Source organism: Sturnus vulgaris, unplaced genomic scaffold (genome assembly GCF_052056855.1).
Source record: "Sturnus vulgaris isolate bStuVul1 unplaced genomic scaffold, bStuVul1.hap1 Scaffold_85, whole genome shotgun sequence".
In the NCBI taxonomy this organism is placed as follows: Eukaryota; Metazoa; Chordata; class Aves; order Passeriformes; family Sturnidae; genus Sturnus; species Sturnus vulgaris.
In genome coordinates this window covers 19,341-38,055 of record NW_028276736.1, presented here as the reverse complement: position 1 = coordinate 38,055, position 18,715 = coordinate 19,341, and the positions used below count along the sequence as shown (strand labels likewise).

Here is an 18,715-nt window from a genome sequence, read left to right as displayed (position 1 = left end):
GGGGCTCTCCGGGCCGCGGGGGATGATGGGAGGTGTAGGCACAGGTATAATACGGTAAAGGGGGCCGTGGAGCATCATGGGAGTTATAGGCGCAGCTGCAATGTCTCTCGGTGGGTGCGGGGCATGACGGGAGATGAAGTCATGGCTGGAATGGCGTTTAACCGGAACCGCGGAGCTTCATGGGAGCTGTAGTCCCGGAAGTGGTCCTTACGGAGCTTTTGGGGGTCTGGGAAGGCTCTTAGGGGACAGTTTTCCCTCTGAGCGGAGACTTCAGGTCCTCAGCGGGGAACGTATACGGGTCGGGAGAACTTGGGGGGAGCCTGGGGAGCTCTAACCGGGCTCTTTAGGGCGCGGGGCAGGGCAGGAGTTTTCGGCGCGGGACTGGGTTATGAGGTGCTCTGAGCTCGCGGGGGATGGCAGGAGATGAATTCCCAGAAATGGCTGCAAGGGGAATCTATGGGGTTGGGAGCATTCAGGGGATCTGGGGACGTCTTTGGGTGGTCAAGAATGGGCCCTGAGGGGGCAACTCTGGATCCTGGAGGGTCCTGGGACACGTATGGGGCAGATGGGGAGCGGATACCGGGGGTTCTGTGGAGCGCGGGGCATGACGGGCATTGCAGTCCCAGCTCCGGTGGGGATCTATGGGGCCGCGGGGCATGATGGGAGTTAGAGGCAGAAAGGAAAGATGGCGCCGACTGCAGGCACCGCCCCCGAAGCCCCGATCCCTAAAGCTGAACCCCCTTGGTGGCACCTTGGACTGAAACACACTAATGGAAGGTGTCTGTATTCAGTGGGGAACATTAGGAGTTTTAAATTTCTTCAAAACTGCAAAAAAGGAAAAAACCCTGTTTGCCTGAGTGCAGTCAGTTCTCCAAGCAAAGCAGGTCCCAGGTGAGTGAGGACAGACAGGATGGGGTTGGGCAATGTGGAGCAAGGTTGTCCACACTGAGTCAGACCTCAAGGCACAGCTTCTGTGAGCAGGCGAGACCTCCTGAGGAGAGACCCTGCATCAATATCAACCACAGAATGCTGCAATCACCTCTGCTCTAAAGAGAACAGGAATAAAATACACCCTCTAAAATAGCAATGTCTACTTCTAAGAATCTCTTTAAAATATTTCTCCATAACTGGACTAGGAAAGCTTCCTAATGAGCTGATCTAGACCAGAGGGAAATCACGGCAGAGCCATGGTTTGTTAGGAAACCTCTCAAGAATTCAGTCAGAACTGAACTCCAAAGTTTCCTAAAGTTTTAATGGTCCCACTGAGGGACCCAACTGAGAAAGTGTCCCCAGGTTCCAGTTAGAGCAGGAAATTGGAGGCAGTGATGACAGGTGGGGACAAAGAGAAGCCAAGTCTTGGTGCCCTGGGGCACAGCAGGGTCTGTGCCACCAAGGGCTGGGAGGAGACACCTTGTCCTGAGCCACTGGGGCCTCCTGGCACAGCCCCAGCAAGGCTGGCCACTGGCACCCCTTGTCCTGCCCTCAGCATCCCCCCACATCCCAGTGGCCTCAGGGATCTGCTGGGACGAGTCCCTGGGGAGCCTTGGTCAGGAATGGCCCTGGGGGCTCCTTCATGCTCCCAGGGACTGCAGGTTTTTCAGAGGATTTTTGTTTTGCTTTTGCCTTGGAATCTCTGAGATCTTTGTGCAATCCTGGCCTCCAATTATCTGCTTTAATTAGTCCCTTGAGAGCCTTTGTATTGACACTCAGTGGGGTTAATTAATATTTTGAGATACTCAAGGTTTTAAAGGTACTTTGGATTTTCCTTTCTTCTCTGAGTCTCTGAGTGGTCACTGATGGCCACTGATGGTCACTGATGGTCATTGAGACCTCCTGTCCACCTGGTGTCCAGTGCTGGCCGAGAGTGAAGGCCATCCCCAGGACAAACGGGGTGGATCCGGCCTCTTCCAGGTGTTCCCAGGTGTTTCCCAGGTGTTTCCAGCTGTTTTCCAATCCCCCAAAACCCCCGTCAGCAGCGCTCGCCACGCCGCCGTAAAGCGCGGCGTCGCCGCGTCGCAATTACCTCTGCCACACCGCCGTAAAGCAAGCCCTCGCGACAACATGGCGCCGCGCCGCTCGCCTCGGTGTATCCCATCACACCCCGCGCGCGCCGCAAGGCGGGGCGGCCGCCGTCCTTGTGCCTCGGTATATCCCAGCATGCCCCGTGGCGCCGCCATTCCCGACATTCCCCGCGCCTCCCTCAGCAGCCTCCGCCGCCGCCGCTCCGGTGAGTCCCGGGATGGAGGGAGGGAGGGAAGCGGGGGGAGGATCCCACCGGGATCGGGATCCCCGGGATCCGCCGGGATCGCCCTGAGCCGCGGTGTCGCCCGCAGGTCCCGGATCCGCCCGCGCCGAGCAGAGGAAATGGTGAGGGAGCGGCTCCCACCCCCCCACGGAGCGGGAATGGAACCGGCCCGGAGCTCTGACACCCCCCCCCCTCCCCCAGGGCGGGAATGGAACCGGCCGGGTCCGGATTTCCCCCCCCCCATCCCCCAGTGCTCCCAGTACATCCCAGTATGGCCCAGTAACCCCCCAGCATAAACCAGTTTCCTCCCAGTTCCATCCCAGTCCTTCCCAGTTCATCTCAGTTCCCTCCCAGTATGATCCAGTAACCCCCCAGTTCAAAGCAGTGACCCCTCCCAGTATAAACCAGTATGGCCCAGTCCCTCCCAGTATAAACCAGTTCATCCCTGTCTCTCCCAGTCCATCCAACTAACCTCCCAGTTCATCCCAGTATAGTCCGGTGACCCCATCCAGTATAAACCAGTATGGCCCAGTCCCTCCCAGTTCCTCCCAGTCCATCCCAGTCCCTCCCAGTATGGCCCAGTTCCTTCCCAGTCCCTCCCAGTCTGTCCCAGTCCATCCCAGTCCCCTCCCAGTCGCTCCCAGTATAAACCAATTCCCTCCCAGTACATCCCAGTTCATCCCAGTCCCTCCCAGTATAAACTAGTTCCCTCCCAGTATGGCCCAGTTCCCTCCCAGTCACCTTCCAGTCCCTCCCAGTATGATCCAGTGACCCCCCAGTATAAACCAGTCCATCCCAGTTCCCTCCCAGTCCCTTCCAATTTATCCCAGTTCCCTCCCAGTATGGCCCAGTCCCCTCCCAGTCGCTCCCAGTCTGTCCCAGTTCATCCCAGTCCCCTCCCAGTCCATCCCAGTCCCCTCCCAGTCGCTCCCAGTATAAACCAGTTCCCTCCCAGCACGGGCGGCTCAAGCTCCGCCCCCCGGACTCCGCCCGGCGCCGGCTGCGGGAGGAGAAACTGCGCCAGTACCGGGAGGCCATGGACACCTTACTGGGGGTACTGGTTTGTACTGGTTTATACTGGGAGGGCGCCGGGAGGGAACTGGGAGGGACTGGGAGGGACTGGGAGGGACTGGGATGGACTGGGAGGGGATTAAAGGGTTAAAAAGAGGGAGAAATCGGGGTTGGAGGGTGATTTTTGTACTGGTTTATACTGGTTTTGTACTGGTTTGGGACTGGTTTGTACTGGGATGGGACTGGGATAAACTGTGAGGGAAGTGGGGGAGTCAATGGTTTATACTGGGAGGGAACTGGGAGTTACTGGTTTGAACTGGGGGGTTTCTGGGAGTTCACTGGTTTATACTGGGAGGGACTGGGAGGTCACTGGGCCAAACTGGTTTATACTGGGAGGTCAGTGGGAGTTACTGGTTGGAACTGGGGGCTCACTGGGAGTTACTGGTTTATACTGGGAGGTCCCTGGGAGGTCACTGCTTTATACTGGGAGGTCACTGGGAGTTACTGGTTTGAACTGGGGGGTTTCTGGGAGTTCACTGGTTTATACTGGGAGGGACTGGGAGGTCACTGGGCCAAACTGGTTTATACTGGGAGGTTACTGGGAGTTACTGGGGGCTCACTGGGAGTTACTGGTTTCAACTGGGGGGTCACTGGGAGTTACTGGTTTCAACTGGGGGGTCACTGGGAGCTACTGGTTTATACTGGGAGGTCACTGGGAGTTACTGGTTTGAACTGGGAGGGTCACTGGTTTATACTGGGAGTTACCGTGAGGGAACTGGTTTGAACTGGGAGTTACTGGTTTGAACTGGGAAGTGCCTGGAGGGGTTACTGGGATATACTGGGATGGACTGGGAGGGGGGGGGGGTTGGGGTTACTGGTTTATACTGGGAGGGGATTGGGAGGGCACTGGGATTTCCTGGAGCTCTACTGGTCCATACTGGTCTATACCGGTTTATACCGGTCTATACCGGTTTATACTGGTTTATACTGGTCCATACTGGTCCATACTGGTTTATACTGGTTTATACTGGGATCCAGCAGGGGGCGCCGCCCGCCCAGGTGCTGTCCCTGACCGGCTCAGTCCTGGCGGCCAATCCCGACGTGGGAACCTGCTGGAACCTGCGGAGACGGGCACTGGGAGCACTGGGAGGGGACTGGTGCGTACTGGTTTATACTGGTTTATACTGGTTTGGACTGGGAGGGCACTGGTTTGGACTGGGAGGGCACTGGGAGGGGTCTAGAGCAGGAAAAGAAGGGTTAAAAGGGAATTTGAGGTTACTGGTTTATACTGGTTTATACTGGGAGAGCCCCTACTGGTCTGTACTGGTCCTTACTGGTTTTTACTGGGCTATACTGGTTTGCCTTCTACTGGTTTGGACCACTTTTACTGGTCCATACTGGTTCATACTGATCCATACTGGTTCATACTGGTTTTTACTGGTTTCTACCAGTTTGTCTTACACTGGTTTTTACTGGTTTTTACTGGTTTTTACTGGTTTTTACTGGTTTTTACTGGTTTTTACTGGTTTTTACCATTTATACTGGTTTGTAGTGGTCCACATTGGTTTGTACTGGTCCATACTGGTTTGTACTGGTCCACACTGGTCCATACTGGTTTGTACTGGTCTCTATCAGTCTACCTTACACTGGTTTTTACTGGTTTTTACTGGTTTTTACTGTTTTTTGCTGTTTTTCCCTTGTTTTTCCCACTTACACTGGTCCATACTGGTCCATACTGGTCTATACTGGTTTCAGGGTGCCATCAGAGCTGTCGTTCGTGGGGCAGTGCCTGGGGGTGAACCCCAAATCCTACGGGGCCTGGCACCACCGGGGCTGGGTGCTGGCCCACGCCACAGCGCCCCCTGCTGGCCGGGAGGACCTGGGGCTCTGCGAGCGCCTCCTGGCGGCCGACCCCCGCAACTGTGAGTGGCCTGTACTGGTTTATACTGGTTTGGACTGGTTTGGACTGGGATGGGGTCCAACAGGTGCTGGGGTCACTGGGAGAGGGGTTTTTTTTGGACTGGGTTGTACTGGGAGAGGGGTTTGGGGGGGATGTGCGAGCGCCCCCTGCTGGCTGGGAGGACCCAATAGGTGAATGTGAGTTGTACTGGTTTATACTGGGATGGGGTGCTGGGGGTTACTGGTTTGTGCTGGGATGGGCTCCAGGGGGTGCCGGGGTCACTGGGTTGTACTGGGTTATACTGGGAGAGGGGTTTGGGGTCTGTGCGAGCGCCCCCTGCTGGCTGGGAGGACCTAGAGCTGGCTGTGCTGGTACTGGGTTATACTGGTTTATACTGGGATACGGTCCTGGAGGTTAATGGGTTATACTGGGAGGGGGCTTGGGGATGCTTGGCACTCCACTGGGAGCAACTTCTGGGGATGCTGGCCTTACTGGTTTATACTGGGACGGGGCTTGGGACCTACTGGGAGTGACTTCAGGTTGTGTTGGCCTTACTGGTTTCTACTGGGAGCTGCCGCCGCAGGCCTCAGGAGCTCAGGGGTGGCTCCCAGTGCTTACTGGTTTATACTGGTGCCTTCCCAGTCCACGCCTGGGAGCACAGGAGGGCTCTGGTGGCCGGGCAGGACCCCGAGGCCGAGCTGGCCTATGCCGGGGCCCTGCTGAGCCGAGACTTCTCCAACTTCTCGGCCTGGCACCACCGGCTGCGGCTGCTGGCACCCAGCAGGGGCTCCGGGAAGGGCGAGGCCGGGGCGCTGCCCCCTGAGAGGCTGAAGGAAGGTGAGGGATTGCCCGGGAAAATTCAGCCCAGGGGTTGTGGGAGGCACGAAATTTTCCGGTTCTGTTGGGTAGACCTGGTGTCCCAAATCCCCATTGATTCCTATGGGTAGACCTGGTGTCCCAAAGTCCCCATTGATTCCTATGGGTAGACCTGGTGTCCCCAAATCCCCATTGATTCCTATGGGTAGACCTGGTGTCCCAAAGTCCCCATTGATTCCTATGGGTAGACCTGGTGTCCCAATGTCCCCATTGATTCCTATGGGTAGACCTGGTGTCCCAAATCCCCATTGATTCCTATGGGTAGACCTGGTGTCCCAATGTCCCCATTGATTCCTATGGGTAGACCTGGTGTCCGTAAATCCCCATTGATTCCTATGGGTAGACCTGGTGTCCCAAATCCCCATTGATTCCTATGGGTAGACCTGGTGTCCCCAAATCCCCATTGATTCCTATGGGTAGACCTGGTGTCCCAAATCCCCTATTGATTCCTATGGGTAGACCTGGTGTCCCAAATCTCCCATTGATTCCTATGGGTAGACCTGGTGTCCCCAAATCCCCCATTGATTCCTATGGGTAGACCTGGTGTCCCAAATCCCCTATTGATTCCTATGGGTAGACCTGGTGTCCTGAAATCCCCCATTGATTCCTATGGGTAGACCTGGTGTCCCAAAGTCCCCATTGATTTCTATGGGTAGACCTGGTGTCCTGAGATCCCCATTGATTCCTATGGGTAGACCTGGTGTCCATAAATCCCCCATTGATTCCTATGGGTAGACCTGGTGTCCTGAAATCCCCCATTGATTCCTATGGGTAGACCTGGTGTCCCAAATCCCCATTGATTCCTATGGGTAGACCTGGTGTCCTGAAATCCCCATTGATTCCTATGGGTAGACCTGGTGTCCCCAAATCCCCATTGATTCCTATGGGTAGACCTGGTGTCCCAAATCCCCTATTGATTCCTATGGGTAGACCTGGTGTCCCAATGTCCCCATTGATTCCTATGGGTAGACCTGGTGTCCCAAATCCCCTATTGATTCCTATGGGTAGACCTGGTGTCCCCAAATCCCCCATTGATTCCTATGGGTAGACCTGGTGTCCCCAAATCCCCTATTGATTCCTATGGGTAGACCTGGTGTCCCAAATCCCCCATTGATTCCTATGGGTAGACCTGGTGTCCCAAATCCCCCATTGATTCCTATGGGTAGACCTGGTGTCCATAAATCCCCTATTGATTCCTATGGGTAGACCTGGTGTCCTGAAATCCCCCATTGATTCCTATGGGTAGACCTGGTGTCCCAATGTCCCCATTGATTCCTATGGGTAGACCTGGTGTCCATAAATCCCCATTGATTCCTATGGGTAGACCTGGTGTCCTGAGATCCCCATTGATTCCTATGGGTAGACCTGGTGTCCTGGAATCCCCTTTGCCTCCAATGGGTAGCCCTGATATCCAAAAAAAAATCCCATTGCTTTTCATGAGTAGACTTGGTGCCCCTATATTCCCTTCAGTGGGGCAGACCTGGTGTCCCTACATTCCCATTGGCTTCATTGAGCACATCTGGTGTCCCAAAATTTTACTTTGATGGGGTAGGCCTGGTGTCCCTAAAATTTCCACTGACCTAACTGGGGTAGACTTAGAGTTCCTAAAATCTCTTAATCTTTTAAATAGGTGGAGGTGGTGTCCCTATTGCCCCCATTCGTTTTAATGGGTAGACCTGATGTCTCTAACCCCCTATGGACTCTAATGCATAGACGTGAACTCCCACACGCTTAGGCGTCCCCATTCGGATATTGGGGTGTCCCCTGCTGCCCCCCCTGAAGTTTTGGGGTGTCCCCTTTGCTGTCCCCAGAGCTGGAGCTGGTGCAGAACGCCGTCTTCACCGACCCCACGGACCAAAGCGCCTGGGTGTACCTGCGCTGCATCCTCTCCCGAGGTAACCCGGGGCTTCCCTCCCACCCCTGGGGGATCTCACCTGGAGTTTTGGGGTGCACCCTGAATGTTGGGGTGCCCCCCCCCCCCCGACAGCCCCCCCACCACCGAGGGTCATCTGTGTCCACGTCGACCGGGAGGATGCAACGGTGGCCGTCATCTTCTCCCGACCTGTCAAGGTGAGTCGAGGCAGTTGGGAGCCCCAAAGATCACCTGGGTGCACCTGGATCACCCCCAAACCCCTGGGGGGCCCCACAAAGTGGTGGTCCTGAATCTCCATTGACTTCAATGGGGCAGACCTGATGTCCCTAAAAATCCCCATTGGTTTCAATGGGGTAGACCTGGTGTCCCAAAGTCCCCATTGGTTTCAATGGGGTAGACCTGGTGTCATTAATTCCCCATTGGTTTCAATGGGGCAGACCTGGTGTCATTAATTCCCCATTGGTTTCAATGGGGCAGACCTGGTGTCCCAAAGTCCCCATTGGTTTCAATGGGGCAGACCTGGTGTCCTTTAATTCCCCATTGGTTTCAATGGGGCAGACCTGGTGTCCTTCCATCCCCATTGGTTTCAATGGGGCAGACCTGGTGTCCTTTAATTCCCCATTGGTTTCAATGGGGCAGACCTGGTGTCATTAAATTCCCCATTGGTTTCAATGGGGCAGACCTGGTGTCTGTAATTCCCCATTGGTTTCAATGGGGCAGACCTGGTGTCTGTAATTCCCCATTGGTTTCAATGGGGCAGACCTGGTGTCTGTAATTCCCCATTGCTTTCAATGGGGCAGACCTGATATCCCAAACCTTTTGGGATTAAAAATCCCGATTTTAGGGCTGCAAATTCCGAATTTTTGCTGTGAAAAAACCCCCAAATTTGTCCCTTTTCCCCCCCACAGGTGAACCCAGAGTGCCCAGAGCTGACAGCAACCCTGGATGGCTCCACCCTGCCAGGACCTTGGCGCTCAGGGGAGGGGCGGCCACGCCCCAGCCACACCTGGGTATCCTCCCCCTGAAAGAGTGGGCGTGGTTTAGGGGGGGGTGGGCGTGGCTCTGGTGCGGGGTGGGCGTGGCCACCACACACACACCCCCCCCCCAGCCACACCTTGACCAGGTGACATCAGCTCTGCGACCTCCCGGCCCCGCCCAGCGCCGGCCCCGCCCACCTGGAGCTCACCTGGGCTCCGGGCTCCGCCCTCCACCAGGTGACGCTGCAGCCAGGTGAGGCCACGCCCACTCGGGGCCACGCCCACTCGGGGCCACGCCCCTTTCCTCACCTTTTTTTCCCCCCCCCTCTGGCCAGGTGAGGCTGAGGCTTGGTGGCAGGAGCCAATCGTGGAGCGGGAGCTGTTCTGGTGAGCCACGCCCCCCCTTTTTTTTGGGAAAGCCACGCCCCTTTTTTGAGGTGGCCACGCCCCTTTTTTTCCTCACCTGTGGCCCCGCCCCCAGGCCCGAGCTGGGCGTGGCCCAGCCCCAGGTGCTGCAGGAGCAGGTGAGGATGTGCCGGGAGCTGCTGGAGCTCGAGCCCCAGAGCCGAGGTGAGAGAGCCCCCAAAAATGTCCCCAAAATGCCCCAAAAATGTCCCAAAATATCCCCAAAAATGTCCCCAAAAATGCCCCAAAAATGTCCCCAAAATGCCCCAAAAATGTCCCAAAAATATCCTAAAATATCCCAAAAAATATCCCCAGAATATCACCAAAATATGCCCAAAAATGTCCCCAAAAAATATCCCCAAAATGTCCCAAAAATCTCCCAAAATGTCCCCAAAAATGTCCCAAAATATCCCCAAAAAATCCCCCAAAATGTCCCCAAAATATCCCCAAAAATGTCCCAAAAAATATCCCAAAATGTCCCCAAAATATTCCCGAAATATCCCAAAATATCCCCAAAAAAATCCCCCAAAATGTCCCCAAAATATCCCAAAATGTCCCCAAAAAATCCCTAAAAATATCCCAAAAAATATCCTAAAATATCCCCAAAATATTCCCAAAAAATCCCCAAAATATTCCCAAAAAATCTCCAAAATATCCCCAAAAATGTCCCAAAATGTCCCAAATGCCCCCAAAATATCCCCAAACATATCCCCCAAAATGTTCCCAAAATGTCCCCAAAAATATCCCAAAAATATCCCCAAAAAATCCCCCAAAAGTATCCTAAAATATCGCTGAAATATCCCAAAATATCCCCAAAAAATCCCCCAAAATGTCCCCAAAATGTCCCCAAAATGTCCCCCAAAATATCCCAAAATGTCCCCAAAAATATCCCAAAAATATCCCCCCAAAATCCCAAAAATATCCCCCAAAATATCCCCAGAAATGTCCCCAGAAAATCCAAAAAATATCCCCAAAATGTCCCAAAAATATCCCAAAATGTCCCCAAAAAATCCCCCAAAATGTCCCCAAAATATCCCAAAATATCCCCAAAAAATCCCTAAAAATATCCCAAAAAATATCCTAAAATATCCCCAAAATATTCCCAAAAAGTCCCCAAAATATTCCCAAAAAATCTCCAAAATATCCCCAAAAATATCCAAAATTATCCCCAAAATATTTTTTAAAAATCCCAAAAATATCCCAAAATATCCCCAAAAATATCCCCAAAAAATCCAAAAATTCCCCAAAATCCACCCAAAAATTCCAAAAAAAACCCCAAAAATTCCCCCAAAAATCCCCCAAAAATCCCCTTAAAATCCCCAAAAATGAACCAAAACCCAATTCCCAAAAATTCCCCAAAATCCCCCCAAAAAACCCTAAAAAATTTCCAAAAAATCCCCCCAAAAATTTCCCAAAAATCCCAGTAAAAAAATCCAAAAATAGAAAAAAAAATCCCAAAAAACACAAATAAAAAAATCCCCCAAAATTCCAAATTCTCTAAAAAACCCAAAATCCACAAAATTCTCCCCCCAAAAATCCAAGAATTACCAAAAATCCCCAAAAAAGACCCAAAAAAAACCCCAAAAATTCCCCCAAAAACCCCAAAATTCCCAAAAAAATCCCCCAAAAAATTCCCTTAAAATCCCCAAAAATGCCCCAAAACCCAAATCCCCAAAAATCCCAAAATTCACCTGAAAAAAATTTTTAAAATTCCCAAAAAAATCCCAAAAATTCCAAATCAAAAATCCCCCCAAAAATCCAAATTTCCTTAAAAACCCAAAATCCACAAAATTCACCCCAAAAATTCACAAAAAAATCCTAAAAAATCCCCCAAAAACCCAAAATATCCCCAAAAAAACCTCAAAAAACCCAAAAAACCAATCCTAAAAAAAATCCAAAAATTCCCAAAATTCCCCCAAAAAGACCCAAAAAACCCCAAAACATCCAAAAAGCCCCAAAATCCATCCAAAAATTCCCAAAAAACACCCCAAAAATCCCCCAAAAATGAACCAAAAAATCCCAAAAATTCCCCCCCAAAAAAAAAAAAAAATTTTTAAAAATCCCCAAAATTTCCAAAAAAATCCCAAAAACCCCAAAACCCCTCAAATGACCCCAAAAATTCCCCCCAAAATCCCAGAAAAAAATTCCAAAAACCGAAAAAAAAAAAGATCCCCAAAATTCCAAATTTCCTTAAAAAACCAAAATCCACAAAATTCACCCCAAAAAAATCCCCAAAATGGCCCCAAAAATAAGGAAAAATTGGTTTATACTGGTTTGTACTGGTTTGTACTGGTTTGTACTGGTCCATACTGGTCCATACTGGTCCATACTGGTCCATACTGGTCCATACTGGTCCATACTGGTTTATACTGGTCCATACTGGTCCATACTGGTCCATACTGGTTTATACTGGTCCATACTGGTCCATACCGGTCCATACTGGTTTATACTGGTCCATACTGGTCCGTACTGGTCCATACTGGTTTATACCGGTCCATACTGGTCCATACTGGTTTATACTGGTCCATACTGGTCCATACTGGTCCATACTGGTCCATACTGGTTTATACTGGTCCATACTGGTTTATACTGGTCCATACTGGTCCATACTGGTCCATACCGGTCCATACTGGTCCATACTGGTTTATACTGGTCCATACTGGTTTAGGCTGCCTGCTGACCCTGGCCCTGCTCTTGGCTGCTCTGGATCCGCGCGGCCACGCCCAGGAGATCCGCCAGCACCTGAGGAGCCTGCAGGTAACTGGTTTATACTGGTTTATACTGGTTTGGACTGGTTTGGACTGGTTTGGACTGGTTTGGACTGGTTTGGACTGGTTTGGACTGGTTTGGATTTGGGGGGGCACTGGGAGGGCACTGGGAGGGGTCTAAAGCGGGAAATAAAAGGGTTAAAAGGGAATTTGGGGTTACTGGTTTATACTGGTTTATACTGGTTTATACTGGTTTATACTGGTTTGGACTGGGAGAGGGTCGGGGAGGGCACTGGGAGTTACTGGTTTGTACTGGTCTGTACTGGGAGGGGATTAAAGGGTTAAAAATGGGGGGGGACAAGGGGAAATGGGGGATTTTTGGGGGTTACTGGTTTATACTGGTTTGGACTGGTCTATACTGGTTTGGAGTGGTTTGTGCTGGTCCATATTGGTCGATACTGGTTCATATTAGTTTGTACTGGTTTGTACTGGTTTGTACTGGTTTAGACTGGTTTGTACTGGTTTATATTGGTTTAGACTGGTCCATACTGGTTTGTACCGGTCCATACTGGTTTATACTGGTCCATACCGGTCCATACTGGTTTATACCGGTCCATACTGGTCCATACTGGTCCATACCGGTCCATACCGGTCCATACTGGTCCATACTGGTCCATACTGGTCCATACCGGTTTATACTGGTCCATACTGGTCCATACTGGTCCATACCGGTCCATACTGGTCCATACTGGTCCATACCGGTCCATACTGGTCCATACTGGTTTATACTGGTCCATACTGGTTTATACCGGTCCATACTGGTCCATACTGGTCCGTACTGGTCCATACCGGTCCATACTGGTCCATACCGGTCCATACTGGTTTATACTGGTCCATACTGGTCCATACTGGTCCATACTGGTTTATACCGGTCCATACTGGTCCATACTGGTCCATACTGGTTTATACTGGTCCATACTGGTCCATACCGGTCCATACTGGTCCATACCGGTCCATACTGGTCCATACCGGTCCATACTGGTCCATACTGGTCCATACTGGTCCATACTGGTCCATACTGGTCCATACTGGTTCATACTGGTTTATACTGGTCCATACTGGTCCATACTGGTCCATACCGGTCCATACCGGTCCATACTGGTTTATACTGGTCCGTACTGGTCCATACTGGTCCATACCGGTCCATACCGGTCCATACTGGTCCATACTGGTTCATACTGGTTTATACTGGTCCATACTGGTCCATACTGGTCCATACCGGTCCATACCGGTCCATACTGGTCCATACTGGTCCATACTGGTTTATACTGGTCCATACTGGTCCATACTGGTCCATACTGGTCCATACCGGTCCATACTGGTTTATACTGGTCCATACTGGTCCATACTGGTCCATACTGGTGCAGGACGCTGACCCGCTGCGCTCGGGGTTCGTGGCCGATGTTCGCTCCCGCTTCGAGGCCACACTGGGAGTACTGGGAGCGGGGGAGGGGCTGAGCCTGGCCGGCAAGGTAACTGGTTTATACTGGTTTGTACTGGTTTGTACTGGTTTGTGCTGGGAAAAGGCTTGGGGGTTACTGGGGTGGACTGGTTTGGACTGGGAGGGGTTTGGGAGGGAGATTTGGGGGGTTTGGGGTTACTGGGATGAACTGGGAGGGGGTTTGGGGTTACTGGTTTATACTGGGAGGGGGTTTGGGGTTACTGGTTTGTACTGGGAGGGGGTTTGGGGTTACTGGTTTGTACTGGGAGGGGGTTTGGGGTTACTGGTTTATACTGGGAGGGGGTTTGGGGTTACTGGGATGAACTGGGAGGGAGTTTGGGGTTACTGGTTTATACTGGGAAGGGGTTTGGGGTTACTGGTTTGTACTGGGAGGGGTTTGGGGTTACTGGTTTGTACTGGGAGGGGGTTTGGGGTTACTGGTTTGGACTGGGAGGGGGTTTGGGGTTACTGGTTTATACTGGGAGGGGGTTTGGGGTTACTGGGATGAACTGGGAGGGGTTTGGGGTTACTGGTTTATACTGGGAGGGGGTTTGGGGTTACTGGTTTGTACTGGGAGGGGGTTTGGGGTTACTGGTTTGTACTGGGAGGGGGTTTGGGGTCACTGGTTTATACTGGGAGGGGGTTTGGGGTTACTGGTTTATACTGGGAAGGGGTTTGGGGTCACTGGTTTGTACTGGGAGGGGGTTCGGGGTTACTGGTTTTTACCGGTTTATACTGGTTTGAACTGGTTTATACTGGTTTTTATGGGTTTATAATGGTTTGTACTGGTTTGTACTGGTTTGTACTGGTCTATACTGGTGCAGGGGCTGACGTCACTCCCTGTCCTGGCTCACCTGGCCGTGCTGACCCGGTTTGAGCTGGGTTTATACTGGTTTATACTGGTTTATACTGGTTTATATTGGTTTATACGGGTTTATACTGGTCCATACTGGTTTGTACTGGTTCATACTGGTGTGTACTGGTGCAGGGGATGACGTCACTGCCTCTCGTGGCTCACCTGGCCCTGCTGACCCACCTGGACCTGGCCCACAACGAGCTGGGGGCGCTGCCGGCGGCACTGGGGGCGCTCAGGAGGCTGAGGGTGAGTCCCAGTTAAACCAGTTAAACCAGTATGGGCTCCCAGTTACACCAGTATGGGCTCCCAGTTACACCAGTGACACCAGTATGGGCTCCCAGTTACACCAGTTAAACCAGTATGGGCTCCCAGTTACACCAGTGACACCAGTATGGGATCCCAGTTACACCAGTATGGGCTCCCAGTTACACCAGTTACACCAGTATGGGCTCCCAGTTACACCAGTTACACCAGTATGGGCTCCCAGTTACACCAGTTAAACCAGTATGGGCTCCCAGTTACACCAGTATGGGCTCCCAGTTAAACCAGTATGGGGTCCCAGTTACACCAGTATGGGCTCCCAGTTACACCAGTTACACCAGTATGGGCTCCCAGTTACACCAGTATGGGCTCCCAGTGACACCAGTTACACCAGTATGGGCTCCCAGTTAAACCAGTATGGGCTCCCAGTTACACCAGTTACACCAGTATGGGCTCCCAGTTACACCAGTTACACCAGTATGGGCTCCCAGTTACACCAGTATGGGCTCCCAGTTACACCAGTTACACCAGTATGGGCTCCCAGTTACACCAGTATGGGCTCCCAGTGACACCAGTTACACCAGTATGGGCTCCCAGTTAAACCAGTATGGGCTCCCAGTTACACCAGTATGGGCTCCCAGTTACACCAGTGACACCAGTATGGGCTCCCAGTTACACCAGTTACACCAGTATGGGCTCCCAGTGACACCAGTTACACCAGTATGGGCTCCCAGTTACACCAGTATGGGATCCCAGTTACACCAGTGACACCAGTATGGGGTCCCAGTTACACCAGTGACACCATTATGGGCTCCCAGTTACACCAGTTACACCAGTATGGGCTCCCAGTGACACCAGTTAAACCAGTATGGGCTCCCAGTTACACCAGTGACACCAGTATGGGCTCCCAGTTACACCAGTATGGGCTCCCAGTTACACCAGTATGGGCTCCCAGTGACACCAGTTACACCAGTATGGGCTCCCAGTGACACCAGTTAAACCAGTATGGGCTCCCAGTTACACCAGTTAAACCAGTATGGGCTCCCAGTGACACCAGTTAAACCAGTATGGGCTCCCAGTTACACCAGTGACACCAGTATGGGCTCCCAGTTACACCAGTATGGGCTCCCAGTTACACCAGTGACACCAGTATGGGGTCCCAGTTACACCAGTTAAACCAGTATGGGCTCCCAGTTACACCAGTATGGGCTCCCAGTTACACCAGTGACACCAGTATGGGGTCCCAGTGACACCAGTGACACCAGTATGGGCTCCCAGTTACACCAGTGACACCAGTATGGGCTCCCAGTTACACCAGTGACACCAGTATGGGGTCCCAGTTACACCAGTTAAACCAGTATGGGCTCCCAGTTACACCAGTTACACCAGTATGGGCTCCCAGTGACACCAGTGACACCAGTATGGGCTCCCAGTTACACCAGTATGGGCTCCCAGTTACACCAGTAACACCAGTATGGGCTCCCAGTGACACCAGTGACACCAGTTACACATCCCAGTTACACCAGTAACTCCTCCCAGTGCTCCCAGTAACAGAGAAAGCCCCTCCCAGTCCCTCCCAGTTCCCTCCCAGTCCCTCCCAGTCCCTCCCAGTTCATCCCAGTCCCCTCCCAGTTCATCCCAGTCCCCTCCCAGTCCCTCCCAGTTCCCTCCCAGTTCCTCCCAGTCCCTCCCAGTCCCTCACAGTCCATCCCAGTCCATCCCAGTCCCTCCCAGTCCCCTCCCAGTTCCTCCCAGTCCCTCCCAGTTCTCTCCCAGTCCCCTCCCAGTCCCCTCCCAGTTCCCTCCCAGTCCATCCCAGTCCCTCCCAGTCTCTCCCAGTCCATCCCAGTCCCCTCCCAGTTCCTCCCAGTCCCTCCCAGTCCCCTCCCAGTTCTCTCCCAGTCCCTCCCAGTCCATCCCAGTCCCTCCCAGTCTCTCCCAGTCCATCCCAGTCCCTCCCAGTTCCTCCCAGTCCCTCCCAGTCCCTCCCAGTGCTCCCAGTAACCCCAGTCCCACAGGAACTGGATCTCTCCGATAACCGAGTGACCCAACTGGGCTCGGCCCCGCCCCTCCCCCACCTGCGGCTGCTGCGGCTGGACCGGAACCGTACGGACTGGGACAGACTGGTTTATACTGGTTTATACTGGGAGGGGCTGGGATGCAGCTGGGAGCGACTGGGATGGACTGGGAGAGGATTGGGAAGAACTGGGATGGACTGGGAGGGAACTGGGATGGACTGGGAGGGAACTGGGATGGACTGGGATGGAACTGGGATGGACTGGGAGGAAACTGGGATGGACTGGGAGGGAACTGGGATGGACTGGGAGGGAACTGGGATGGACTGGTTTATACTGGGAGGTGACAGGGAGGGACTGGGACAAGCTGGGAGGGACTGGGAGGTCACTGGGCCATACTGGTTTATACTGGGAGGAGTCACTGGTTTATACTGGGAGGGGTCACTGGGCCATACTGGGAGTAACGGGGATAAACTGGGAAGTGCTTGGGGGGGTTACTGGGATATACTGGGAGGGAACTGGGAGGGACTGGGAGGGCACCGCGCACCCCTGTGGGTCCATACTGGTCTATACTGGTTTATACTGGTCCATACTGGGCGGCCATTTCCCCCCCCCAGGGGGCGCTGTCTGACCGTGGCCCCGCCCCCCAGCCATTGGCCACGCCTCCGCTCTCTCCCCATTGGCCGCCTGGCCCCGCCTCGCTCGCCTGCGATTGGCTGAGACCCCGCTCGGCTCCGCCCCCGACAGCGCCTCCCTATTGGCTGAGCTCCTGCCGGGCGTTGACGTCACCTTCAGCTGATTGGTTGGTGGCACTTCCGGGTTTGGTCCCGCCCCTTCCGGCGTCCGATAAAGTGATGTCGCCTCCAGCGGATTGGCCGGCGGCACTTCCGGCTTGGGCTCCGCCCCTTCCGGTGTTCAATAAAGTGATGGGTCCCAGTTTGTCCCAGTCAGCCCCCAGTTCCATTTAATCCCTTCCCAGTTCATCCCAGTTTGTCCCAGTGCCCTCCCAGTCCCATTCAGTCCTCTCCCAGTTCATCCCAGTCCCTCCCAGTCTCTCCCAGTCCAGTCCCAGTTACCCCAAATCTTCCCCAGTCCAGTCCCAGTTTGTCCCAGTTCCCCCCCAGTCCATCCCAGTTTGTCCCAGTTGCCCCTCGTTCCCTCCCAGTCCATCCCGATCCCTCCCAGTTTATCCCAGTTACTCCCCAGTGTCTCCCAGTGCCCTCCCAGTATGTCCCAGTGCCCTCCCAGTTACCCCTCAGTCTCTCCCAGTCCATCCCAGTTGATCCCCAGTCTCTCCCAGTCCATCCCAGTGCTCTCCCAGTATGTCCCAGTCCCATTCAATCCCCTCCCAGTCCATCCCAGTTCTATTCAATCCTCTCCCAGTTCCCTCCCAGTTTGTCCCAGTGCCGTCCCAGTCCCTCCCAGTTCCCTCTCAGTGCCCCCCACTTGCCCCGCCGCCCCTCCCAGTCCCTCCCAGTTTGTCCCAGTCCCTCCCAGTTACCCCTCAGTCTCTCCCAGTCCGTCCCAGTGCCCTCCCAGTATGTCCCAGTCCCATTCAATCCCGTCATAGTCCCTCCCAGTAACTCCCAGTTACGCCCCCAGTCCATCCCAGTTGACCCCCAGTCCCTCGCAGTGCCCTCCCAGTTTGTCCCAGTCCCTCCCAGTCCCATTCAATCCCCTCCCAGTCCATCCCAGTCCCTCCCAGTTTGTCCCAGTGCCGTCCCAGTCCCTCTCAGTTCCCTCTCAGTGCCCCCCAGTCCCTCCCAGTTTGTCCCAGTCCCTCCCAGTTCCCTCCCAGTGCCCCCCAGTTGCCCCTCCCAGTCCCTCCCAGTTTGTCCCAGTCCCTCCCAGTTACCCCTCAGTCTCTCCCAGTCCATCCCAGTGCCCTCCCAGTATGTCCCAGTCCCATTCAATCCCGTCATAGTCCCTCCCAGTAACTCCCAGTTACCCCCCCAGTCCATCCCAGTTGACCCCCAGTCCCTCGCAGTGCCCTCCCAGTTTGTCCCAGTGCCATCCCAGTCCCTCCCAGTTCCCTCCCAGTGCCCCCCAGTCCCTCCCAGTTTGTTCCAGTCCCTCCCAGTTCCCTC

The 18,715-nt window shown here is 53.5% G+C and overlaps 1 protein-coding gene across 1 annotated transcript; it reads left to right on the top strand.

Moving 5' to 3' along the window:
* Positions 1-604: 604 nt before the first annotated feature.
* Positions 605-17,567, top strand: RABGGTA (Rab geranylgeranyltransferase subunit alpha). The gene is made up of 18 exons (XM_088158714.1): positions 605-631; positions 2,049-2,227; positions 2,334-2,367; positions 3,201-3,299; positions 4,298-4,413; positions 5,012-5,178; positions 5,799-5,993; positions 7,844-7,927; positions 8,020-8,102; positions 8,814-8,915; positions 9,039-9,135; positions 9,218-9,269; positions 9,364-9,452; positions 11,956-12,044; positions 13,423-13,527; positions 14,485-14,598; positions 16,632-16,719; positions 17,279-17,567. Exons 1-18 carry the CDS (start codon positions 605-607, stop codon positions 17,425-17,427), a joined length of 1,869 nt encoding a protein of 622 aa, XP_088014840.1. The 3' UTR covers positions 17,428-17,567.
* Positions 17,568-18,715: the final 1,148 nt, after the last annotated feature.